Source organism: Carya illinoinensis, chromosome 8, assembly GCF_018687715.1.
Source record: "Carya illinoinensis cultivar Pawnee chromosome 8, C.illinoinensisPawnee_v1, whole genome shotgun sequence".
Taxonomy (NCBI): Eukaryota; Viridiplantae; Streptophyta; class Magnoliopsida; order Fagales; family Juglandaceae; genus Carya; species Carya illinoinensis.
In genome coordinates this window covers 4,009,871-4,021,239 of record NC_056759.1, presented here as the reverse complement: position 1 = coordinate 4,021,239, position 11,369 = coordinate 4,009,871, and the positions used below count along the sequence as shown (strand labels likewise).

The following is an 11,369-nucleotide window of genomic DNA, read 5'->3' as shown; positions in this document are numbered from 1 at the left end:
TTTTTCAAATTACAAGTATGTCTATAAAAATTTTGGGGAACAAAGGAGTGTAGCTAATAAACAACAAAACAATCTTAGTGAAAAAACTTCGTCTCTTTACATTTCTTTTTTCATATCTTTACATTAAAAGTTAAAAAACCAAGACCTATTTTTAATTTGGTACATCCTCATGCAAAGATGTAATATCACTGCGCCAAGAAGGAAAACTCGTAGAAGGAGGACTTTCATCCCTGTCGCTTACAACGTTGAAATTCCTGGAGTGGTTCTCCATATTATGAGGAAATTCTATTACGTCAAGACTTGATACAGCATGTACCCTAGATGTATGTCTTTCAACATTGGGATGTGAAGAGGGATCTTCTTTATAAGGAAATTTTATTATGTCAGGACTTGATACAGCATGTACCCTAGATGTATGCCTTTCAATATTGGGATGTGGAGAGGGATTTTCTTTATGGTCAAAATACTTGGCCATTTCAATCAACTTGGACGAAAAGGAGCTTTCAGGATGTGTGGTACTTAAAGTGGGCCAATGTGTGCGAAGGAACTTCAACAAATAAACCGATAGTGACAACAAGGACACAGCTCCAGTGATGATGAACAGGCCTCTGAAGCTGTCAAGGCCGAGACTAGGGCTATTTGAAGAGATTGAGGCACTTGAATCTTCACAAGACCTAGTACTTCCACTACTTGAAAAGTACTTCTTCTCAATTGCTCCGAATTTGTCTGTGTCTTGAGTCACATTAAGGATTGCCCTTGAAATGTGTGGGACTAAAGAAGATCCTTGTGGGAAGGCCTGAAGAAACACATGAGCAATCCTACAGCATTTTAGAATGAGAAAAAAAAAAAGCCAAGATGAATTGAAGAAAGTCAGTAATTCGAGATACCAAATTGTTGGTTTTTGTAGTTTGAGGTGGAATTTATACAAAATAAGTAATAGTTTTCAAATCTAAGTTGTGAGTTCAAAAATAAATAAAAGGGGGAGAGGCACAGAGAGAGAGAGAGAAAGAGACTCACAAAGCCAAATCCATCAGTTTTGTAGGTCGGTCCAACCATAGTGTACTTGGAGCAGTACTTTGCAAGGAAGAGCTTGATGTAGGGAATTTCATCAAAAATAGCTGCAACCCCACCATTGCTGATTCCTTTTAACAGTGCCTCGTGATACTCCTCAGGGGTGCTGTAAGTCTTCAACTTGGACTCATTGAAATTCAACTGTTTTATCAGAAGTCCTTTCACAAAGGAATTATTTTGATATCCAACAAAATAACCGTTACTTCTTATCTCTTTTACATCAACAAACGTAGGCTGCAATCTCTGTACTGTCAACATCGAGGCCAAACTTGCAGTATAACTTTGTGTGAGGATGAGCACCACGAAAAACCAAATGATCATCACGAATCTTGACCAGTTGCTTACCATTCTCTCCCCTGGATTCATTATAATGATGTCAATATACACAATCAATTATGTTAAACTTTGGCGGGGAGGGGGGGAAGGGAATGAAAATCTTTTTATGGGGTTGAAGGATATTTACTGTGAGCAAAGACCATTGTTGAGAAGGAGAACCAGAAAATCATGCCAAGTTGTTGATCTGGCGGGCCTCTGAACTCACTGTTCATTCGGTGTTCAAGAACCCAAATCACCAAACCTGTAATGACAAATGCTGCACCTGTTGTTAACCACAGATCCAAGCTTAGTGGCTTTAAAAAAATCCAAAAGTTGTTCTTCTCTTCATCTTTCACCAGAACCACCATTGACACGCCCGATTCTGAGTAAGGCAAAGTGAAATCAACATATAAGGAGCGATTAGCAACAATTGTTGTGTCTCCCACCACAGCATCGTACTTCTGCATTTAGGGAAAAATATGCATGGTTATTAATCCATGAGATTGAAAAGAAAAACAACAAAAACTTTGTTGAAGTGCTTTACCGAGTTCTTAATCATAACCTATTTCTCCCTCTCACATGACAATGATATCCCCACCATTCATGTGGGGAAAGGGAGTATATTGCTTTCAATGTATTTAAAAAAAAAAAAAGTTTTTACAAGTTAATACAAATACTTAGGCCCAAAATTCACCTGAAGTTTGATTTGGTAAGTAAGTTCATCGTATGTTCCAGCACTCTGCCTATCTTTATTCATGAAGGGAATAAACTCATAAGAAAGCGGGAATGGTAATGTCTTGAGTACAGCAAGAAACACATCATGGGAGAACCCTGATATGATAGGCTTATTAGTATGACGATCCCATTCCACTTTCAGAAATTCATCAAAACCTTTTCTTACTGGAACCCCAATCCTCAACTTTGCAGGCTCGTTTGTTGTGTCTCCTGGCCAGATTGGTTGCTTGAGTCTGACCTTTGAAATTGAGTATGCTACTTCACCAGTGTCATCCAATTCTTGTGAAAGTCCAGTCTGTCTGGTCCAATATCCAATAATTCTCTCTGTTTCTCCAATCACATTGAGTATTTCAAAGGCTGAAGGTTCCAACTGTCCTTTAATCAAATGAAATTTCCCGCTCACGCCTTGAAACTCAGTAGTTAGAATCGTATCAAGAAGTGTTTGACCTGTTTCAGAAATTCCTAGAGCTGCAAGATCCACGTTACTTCTGCTAGCATTTTTCTTTAAGAATCCAGAATGCATTATGCCAGCCTTCTCTACTGCCATAGCCAAAGCCCAAGCTGTATCATATGCCCATAATCCAAAGAGGTTTAATCCCGTAACCTTAACGTTTGGTTTGCTTGAGGTTAAATTTCTTTTCCATCTTCTTTTGAAGTCTTCCAACTGTTTTGATCTGGGTATGTATGGTCGCAATCCCAGCACACCTTGCATTGACTCCTTCACCTTTGGGCCCAAAGGATCAACCAAAGCTGATAGCCCTTCTGTGATAATCCATGCATACCCTTCCCTCATCATTCCTGCATTATTTGCAAGTACAAAGAGCTCCGAGCCAAGTGAAGTAGTCGTATGGACAAGGAAAATCCTAGCATTAGTTTCCCTCAACTTTTTAATCTCCTTAGCGATTTCACTATTATTGGAAGATGGAGGGATTACAATTCTGTAAGGCACTCGAGTTTCAATCTCTTCAAAAGCATCCATCAAGTATGGAATTAAACCATTTCCATAATCTGTGTCTTCATAAATAAGGACAATTTCCCGCCAACCGTAGGCCTTAACAATGGCTGCTATGGCTTTCACCTCAGCGGAATCATCTAGTGCCGTGCGTATGAAAAAGGGGTTTTGAGCAGGCGTAAGAGAGGGGCTTGTGGCTGAGAAGGAAATGATGGGAACCTGAGCTTTTCGTCCAAGTTCAATAACGAACTTAGCTTGTGCTGAGCTTTGAGGTCCTATGATGGCGTGCACTTCTTCATTCTTCATTAAATCCAGTGCTGGATTTCAGTAAATAGTGAATGATGAATTAGAAGATAGAAATTTTCACTGAAGATGTTCAATAAGTACAGCAGCAACGAGGATATTAATCTTTATCGTGTTGATCATTAATTGTTGGTACAGATGGCACAAAGCTAAGACCAATTCTGAAATTGAACTAAACCAGATGGTATTCTGAAAGTTGTGTTAGCTCGATGAGGAGTAAATTCTAATGGGGGTTCCATGAAGTTTGGTGGAATAAAGAAATCAAAGAGACAGAGCCATAGAGGTGGCACAAAGCTAAGACCAATTCTGAAATTGAACCAAACCAGATGGTATTCTGAAAGTTATGTGTTAGTTCGATGAGGAGTAAATTCTAATGGGGGCGTCCATGAAGTTTGGTGGAACAAAGAAATCAAAGAGACAGAGCCATAGAAGAGGAGGAAGGAGGGCCGCGCCACCCGGGGGGGGGGTAAATGGTGGAAGAGGCAGAGGAAGAGGGAGAAGCATGAAGCATAAAGATCACGTAGAATGATGCAAGCCGTTAATTTCATGGAAAAAGAGCATGCCTCCCTAGATAATATCCTATTTTTGAGAGCTTTTTATTGATTGAAGTTGATCGCTTTAGGCGTAAACTACATAAAGAGTTTATTTTCCTCTCTTTTGGAAAAATTTCTTTTCGTCATTAAGAAAGAGACATTCACAACTTTATCTTGACTTTTTCCACGATAATAATTGTGGAACTTTAATTTAACATACCTGCAGATGCTGCGGCAATGACATCATTCCCAGAATCCATAGTCAAAAGAGCGAGCCTGGTGTTATAATCATCATTGACAGCGTAAAAATCGGAGAGTGCCATGGATATGCAACGCTCTGCAACTCCTCCCACCGGGGAGTTCAAATCAAGAACAACGCCCACTGGTACCACCTCCTTTGCCATCGACTCGCCATGGAGGTTCAGGAGCAAGAGAAAGGCGACAAAACAGAGGGGGTGTTTCTGGTCCGCCATTGTCGACCGAGCTAAGGCTTGCTACTGATTGCAGAAATAAATAAAAGGTTTGATGCGCGCCGTAGTTGTGGACAGAAGGCAATGCTGTCGCTATAAGTCCTCCTTTTGCAAGCAATCACGCGAGCCACGAGCGTTGACTGGGCTATACGACTTCCCCAACAAGAATACAAAATGAACGTCGGTTGGATGAGGTGTACGTATTTTTATATCTTATATAAGATTTGTTGTCTCTATTGAAGGAATTGAATTTCAACGAGAAGTAGACCAAACATCTCCATAATATTAATTTTGATTTTGATGGCACCAGACCCTTTGAGACCAGTCATCAGACCCACATGATACCAATTAATGAAAAAATTTAGTTGTAAATATAATTATATATTAATATGTATATTAATTAATATAATTGATTAGAAAGTATATTTTATTAAAAATAATATTAATTTAAATTTTAAAAATAAATTAATCAGTATTAATATTTAAATTAATATACGATCTTATTTGTATATAATAAAACTCTAAATTAATATCATTTGTAATGTTATTATTTCTAATGTTTAAAAAAGGTCGAAAATATATCGGGTTCCTACTTTAAAAATATTACTAAGTAGTATAATTAGAGTCTAAATTATTTTTAAAAATAATAATTTTATTTTAAATAATAAAAAATTTCGTATACCATTTACACAAATTATCAGAACGAAATATCACACGTCTAACTTAATCTTTAGAAAAGTTGTATGGAAGTTTAAAGGGTGTATCATAAAGGATCCCTTGGTTTGTAACGGTCGTATATTTTAATTAGGATTCTACATTTTGAGCGTAAAAGACTCAAAATGTATGTGTGTATGTTTATTCTAATGACTGAATATTAATTAGATCATGATCAAGTTATGTTTTCTGGTACAAAATATGAAAACAAAAGGGAAAAAGTCACATTTATGAGGCTGTGTTTGGTTTCAACAAGTATCTGTCCATTATCACTTTCTTGGTCAAGACGTCAGCAGCAGAATGGTCCGTCAATTCCGTGAACTGGACTAAGTCGTGTCAGTCACAAAAAATAAAATAAGGAAAGAAAAAATGAATTGGACCATCTTTTTTTTTTTTTTTTTTTTGAAAGAAAACCTCCTTTGTATTGCTTATGAATCACTCATATACAAGTATTCCTGTGTAACAACATTTTAAACTTTCGTGGACAACACTCCATCCAAATTTGTTCCTCATTGAAAGTAAAAGAAACTTTAGCAAGTAGGTGTGCAACTTGATTACATTTCCTAAAAACATGTTGAACTTTCCACCTTTGTCTGTTCTTAAGCACTCCCTTCATGTCTTCTACCATTTGTCCATACCATTCCCAGCTTTCTTTCTCACTGTTTACAGCATTCACAACAACTAAAGCATCTCCTTCAAAGATCACATTCTCAAAATTAAGCTCTGCACATAGCTTCATCACTCTCCATAAAGCCCGGAGCTCAGCTACAACTGGACTGCAACAGCCTTCATTCGAATAGCAGAGAGACACCATTACCTCCCCCCTTCCATCCCTCACCACAACCCCTATTCCCACTCTTTCATCTTTTTTATTTATACCAGCATCCCAATTGACTTTTATGCAATCACCAATAGGAGCTTTCCATTTACAACCATGTCTTCCCCTTTCATTACTTCCCATACCCCCCTTCTTTATAGTTTGTGATGTCTGAAAATTCTCAAGTGAAATGGTAGCCTGCTCTACTATAGTTCCAGGATCTGTAAACTTATTCTCAAAAATAAAAGCATTTCTCCTGAACCATACTCCCCTCATAACAACTGCTATTAGTTCCAGTTCCTCCTTTGCTATCAAAGCTGATAGCCTTTCCCATAATTCATAAAACTGGACTTCATTACTTGACCATTTCTGTAGAGGACTCTTCTTATCAGCCCAAACATCCATTGATCCCCTGCAGCTTCATAAGGCATGAGTGATCGATTCATCCTCAGTTTCACATATAGGACAGCGGGCATCCTTCACCACTTTTTTTTTTTTCAGATTAGTCCTGGTTGGTAAACAGTCATTTAAGGCTTTCCAAAGGAATACTTTAACAACCCAATTGGACCATCTTTTATTCTAACAGATGAGGAGTCAAAAGACATGTTGGCTATAGATGAAATAAAATTAGATGGCTATGTTTGTTAGAGGGATGATATGAGATTATTTTAATTATTTTATAGTATTTAATGTAGTGGGACTCACAAAGAAAGTGATTAATTTTTTATACTACTTTTTGGCTAACAACCATTGAAAGAGCCCACAACTGTGCGTGACGGAAGGGAACACGAGAGAGATGGGATCAAAATTTGAAAGAAAGATGGGAATTGATCTCTGAAATGGGGCTTTTTGTCGAACCACTATTGTATTTTACCTTTTTTTTATTATTTATTTGCTTTTTTTAAACATTTTGTAATAAAAAAAATACAACATTATTAAACAATACTTACTTAATAATAAAATTAAAAAGAAAAAAAAAACTAAAAGGTCAATGAAATGAAATATTGATTTATGATATTTTCAATAAAGAAAATATTGAGGCGATTTGTTGTATCCCTCTTAGTAGATTGGGGTATGAGGATAAAATGAGATAAGGCTTTTCACATAATGGCTTGTTTATTGTGAAGAGTGCTTATCACCTTGAGCACCCAAAGTTGATGGCAAAGAAGGGGGAAACTTCAACCATGATAGCACATGAGTTTGTTTAGAAGTCAATCTGAAAATTGAAAGTGCAGGGAGTAGTAAAACAGTTTATTTGAAAGGCTTGTCATGACTTATTGCCTACCATATTGAATTTAACAAATAATAATATTGTTAATGATAGCAGGTGTCCTATATGTGAAAGAGAGGAGTCTACCATTCATGTTTTGTGGGGTTGCCCAGCTACTTCAGATGCTTGGGCAGAGAATGACAATCAAGTGCATAAGTGGTCTAGTATAGCAGGGGATTTCATGGAGCTATGGAAACAGTTGAATCACTATTTGAAGGAGGAGGGGGTTGGTTTGGTGGCCTACATATGGAGGAGAATATGGTTAAGGAGGAATTCTTTTATATTTGAGAAGAAGTTTAAATGTATGAGAGTTTTATTCACTGTTGCTCAGTAGAATTATGTAGATTTTCGAGTTGCTATACTTGCTCTAAGCCTATGCTACTTGACAGAATCATGGCTAGATGGAATAAACCTGATGGTTTGGCCTGTAAAATTAATTGGAAGGCTACCCTTGATGCCAATAACAAGAAAGTGGGGATTGAGGTTATAGTTAGAGATTCAAAGGGGGAGATTCTCGCTTGTTTGTATTTAAGATTGGCTAACAATGTAGCTCATAGCTCATACACTGGCCAAATTGGCCCTTACTTGTATTGATGAAACTGTACGAATAGATGAGGGTCCTTCATAGATTAAGAATTTTGTATTGAGGGAGAAGTATTTTAATGATTGATTTGTTGATAATGAAATACGTAGGAGTCAATTTGGCTCTTACTTGTTTTCTTAAAACAAAAAAGGACTAAAAACAAATTTCCCAACGGGAAGCATAACTTTTTCCTTTGTGGAAATGACAACATGAAACAGACGATGGAGATGTGAGAGAAGATTCCATCTGTAGGTTTCAAAATTAGTGAACAGTATTGAAGTAAGAAAGAGATCTAGTGAGATGAAAACCAGCGGTTGAAAATTGAATGTTTGTATTTCACAAAACATCTGATTGTACGAAAACTTTGAGACATTTTTAAAGTTTTGTGTTTTATTCCTGAAAGGAAACCTAGGGCCTTGTTTGATTTTGTAGTTCAGATTGAGATGAGATATTTTATTAAAAGTTAAATAAAATATTATTATAATATAATTTTTTAATATTAATTATGTTTAAATATTTGAAAATATTAAATTGTTTATTATATTTTATATAAAAATTTAATAAAAAATTTGTAATAATTATATATATATATATAAAAAAAAAAAGATGAGACGGTTTGAAACAAACCAGGCTGTTAAAAACGATATCAATTCAAAATTAACGGCACTGTCAAGTTCATTTTACCTTCTTTAATCACGGACATGTGTACGAGAAAATGTTCTGCAAACTTATTGATTCACCTGTGGACCGTATATAAATCCCCTTCAGCCCAGTGATAATAGTTAAATGGTACTACATAATCTTATTATTTTAAATAAAATATTTTTATAATTATGCAGTGTTAATAATTATATTTTTATTATTTTTAAAATATTTTTTATCCTTACACTTAACTTTAAATTTTATCTAGATCAAGAATTGAAGTGGAGAAGAATTATATTTTAAAAGTAATATGATGTTGAGGTGTTACACATTGAAGACTAGACGTGCAAAACAATTCATGTACAAGAAGCCTAATAGAATACAAGCGTGCAACCGAAGAAGGGAATACAAAGAACAGAAAAGAACCAAGAAGTGGTGAAAGACGCAAAACAAACAAAAAAAAAAAGTGAACTAGTGAAAGATATTCAAAAAAAGAAGAAAGGAAGAAAGAAAAAGAAAGAAAGAAAAAGCAAGCATGAGGAGGAAAAGTATCAGTCTATAAGGAAAGAAACCTACCTTCGAAGTCTATAAATAGACGTATACACGGCATGAGAGAGGGCACGCCGAACGGTGTGAAATCAGAAAAAGAAAGAAGGCTAATCAGCACCATAGCATCTCGTATTGATTGAAGAAAAATATAGTTACGTTTACATAGAAGTTTAATTTTTATTTTTAATTTTTAGTTTCTTTTAAATATTACCTTAATGTTTATTTACGTTCAAATTTTTGAATTTATTTTCATGCACATGTCTAGCTAAGTATTCAATTAAGGTTGAGGAAGAAATCACATTGATGATTAGTAGTATTATTTATGAGTTTGATTTTTTTTTTCCTCAGTTATTTATGTGTTTAACGATATATTGTTCTTACTTCATATTAATTATAAAAGATAGAGTTTTTTATATGAGTTCAATCATATTTTTCTTATGATCTAAAATAATCTTAATCAATTGAGAACTTGATTTATAATTTTGTTAAAAATAAAATCTTATATCTTTTGTGATTTATAATCTTGAGTGAAGAAAAACATACTTTAGATATTTCTATAAAAAATGGATTTCAACAATACTATTTTTTATGATAACAAGATTGATTTCTAGATTATCCTATAAATGTTCGGGAGGAATTAATTTTCATAAATATATTATTATGAATTAATGAGGTGGATTTCAAAATCTTAGTTCATTCTCTATTGATAGTTTATTCGTTGTTTAAATTAGTTTGCATCTTTAGAATTTATTTTAGTTTTTTTTTTATTGTGATTAGTTTATCAAATTAATTATTTATTGCTTTGGTTAATTGATTGTTTAGTGCATAATTTCTTATTTTATTTTACAACTCATCTTTCTGAACTAGATTAGAATTAATTTGGTTTATAATTATTTTGTTTACTACGTTTTTACAAGTCTCTATGGGTTCGACCTCGTTCTTGCTAAAACTATACTCTGGTACGATTCATGCACTTGTGAGTACAATTAAAATTTCACAACAAGTTTTTGGCGTCATTACCAGAGACTTGATTGATTAGAAAAACGCATTGAATATTGACCAAATTTATTCTTCTATTAGTTGTAGTTAGTTTTTTTATATAAGAAAAATAAATAAAAAAAATAGAAAAATTAGAAAAAAAATTGCAATATTGTGTAGTGTATGAAAATGTGGATACGTGATCATATACATCGCCTCGTTAGTCTAGGTTCTGATTCTTTGTCTACAATGAGGGAAAACTTTGAGGACAATAAAACTTTTAAAGAGTTGTTTTCACCCATTAGCACCAACCCTCCATCATGTATAGTGTTGCCTATAACTAATGTAAAACACTTTGAGTTGAGACTCCAAATAATTTAACTATTTCCTACTTTTCATGATTTTAAGAGAGAAGATCCTTGCATGCATGTAAAGGGTTTTCTTGAGATTTGTGCTACTTTTAGGTTTTAGAACTTCACTAATGAGTCAGTTCGCCAAAGCTTATTTCCTTTTTCTTTGAAGGATAAGGCACAGGCTTGGCTTAACTCTCTGTCTTCTAGATCTATCACTTCTTGAGATTTTCTCGTCAAGAAACTTCTTTATAAATTTTTTCCAATGTCAAAAACCAATGCTTTCAGAAGAGAGATTCATGATTTTTTTTCAAAAAGACAATGAAAAATAAGTGAATTTGGATAAATTAGTCATGCATAGCATAAACATCGGTATGATCAAGAATGATTGTAAGCTTTTAGCATGAAGATTTTTATGGAAAATCTTTACGTATATTATGTTTACATTATGATAAGTTTCTTACTTAGTTTTCAGCTCATTTTAGTTTTATTTCGTGTTTTTAACCAACCAGGTATTTATTAATGATGATCAATACGAGCTAATGGGCCAGACTTAGATAAAGTAGTTGGATTTAATTCCAAGCCTTAATTATTTATTTAGTTGATTTATTAAATTATGAAATCTCTTGCCAGTTTATATTTTATGAAAATTATGTGACAATCCTAAACCTTAGGAAAGCGGTGTTACAATTTGGTATCAGAACTAGCTCGAGAGATTCTACAAACTTTAAAAAAAATATATAGTCTAGAAATATTTGTAGGATAAGGTCACTTAGGATGCTCATAGCCTTCTCGAGAGTTACTAAGACGTTTTTGTTTATGATAGGATTTTATAGCTCTTATTAGTTAGCACTATTGATGTTAATGGTTTGGAAGCTTATACTGTTAAGATTGATGATACATCTTGTGCGTGAGAAAATAGTCTTATATTTTATGGTAAACATGTGACACTCCTAACCCTAGGAAAGGGGGTGTTACAACATCTCCAGAATTAGTTGGGACTTTGTTCTCTGATATCCGGGGCCAATTAAAAAAAAAAAATCATTGCATTAAATATTCAGGCAAGACCTTGGATTTGAATTCAACT

The 11,369-nt window shown here is 34.4% G+C and overlaps 2 protein-coding genes across 3 annotated transcripts; both read right to left on the bottom strand.

The window, feature by feature from the left end:
* Positions 1-54: 54 nt before the first annotated feature.
* LOC122274206 (glutamate receptor 2.2-like) lies at positions 55-4,501 on the bottom strand. 2 transcript variants are annotated; one of them, XM_043083213.1, is made up of 5 exons: positions 4,130-4,492; positions 2,081-3,390; positions 1,535-1,847; positions 1,018-1,427; positions 55-796 (listed from the first exon to the last, which is right to left on the bottom strand). In XM_043083213.1, the coding sequence occupies exons 1-5, from the start codon at positions 4,380-4,382 to the stop codon at positions 152-154; spliced, it is 2,931 nt and encodes a 976-aa protein (XP_042939147.1). In that variant the 5' UTR covers positions 4,383-4,492; the 3' UTR covers positions 55-151. The 2 variants fall into 2 exon arrangements, with proteins under 2 accessions (XP_042939147.1, XP_042939148.1); XM_043083214.1 differs by having other exon boundaries at positions 597-818; positions 4,130-4,501.
* A 1,031-nt stretch (positions 4,502-5,532) lies between these two features.
* Positions 5,533-6,315, bottom strand: LOC122318727. Its single transcript, XM_043136311.1, has one exon. The coding sequence runs from the start codon at positions 6,313-6,315 to the stop codon at positions 5,533-5,535; it is 783 nt and encodes a 260-aa protein (XP_042992245.1).
* Positions 6,316-11,369: the final 5,054 nt, after the last annotated feature.

Coding starts and splice junctions, on each gene's coding strand:
- LOC122274206 (XM_043083213.1), bottom strand. CDS start 4,382: ATGGCGGACCAGAAACACCCCCTCTGTTTTGTCGCCTTTCTCTTGCTC. Junction 3,391..4,129: donor CATTGCCGCAGCATCTGCAG/GTATGTTAAATT, acceptor ACTGAAATCCAG/CACTGGATTTAATGAAGAAT. Junction 1,428..1,534: donor AACAATGGTCTTTGCTCACA/GTAAATATCCTT, acceptor TAATGAATCCAG/GGGAGAGAATGGTAAGCAAC.
- LOC122318727 (XM_043136311.1), bottom strand. CDS start 6,315: ATGGATGTTTGGGCTGATAAGAAGAGTCCTCTACAGAAATGGTCAAGT.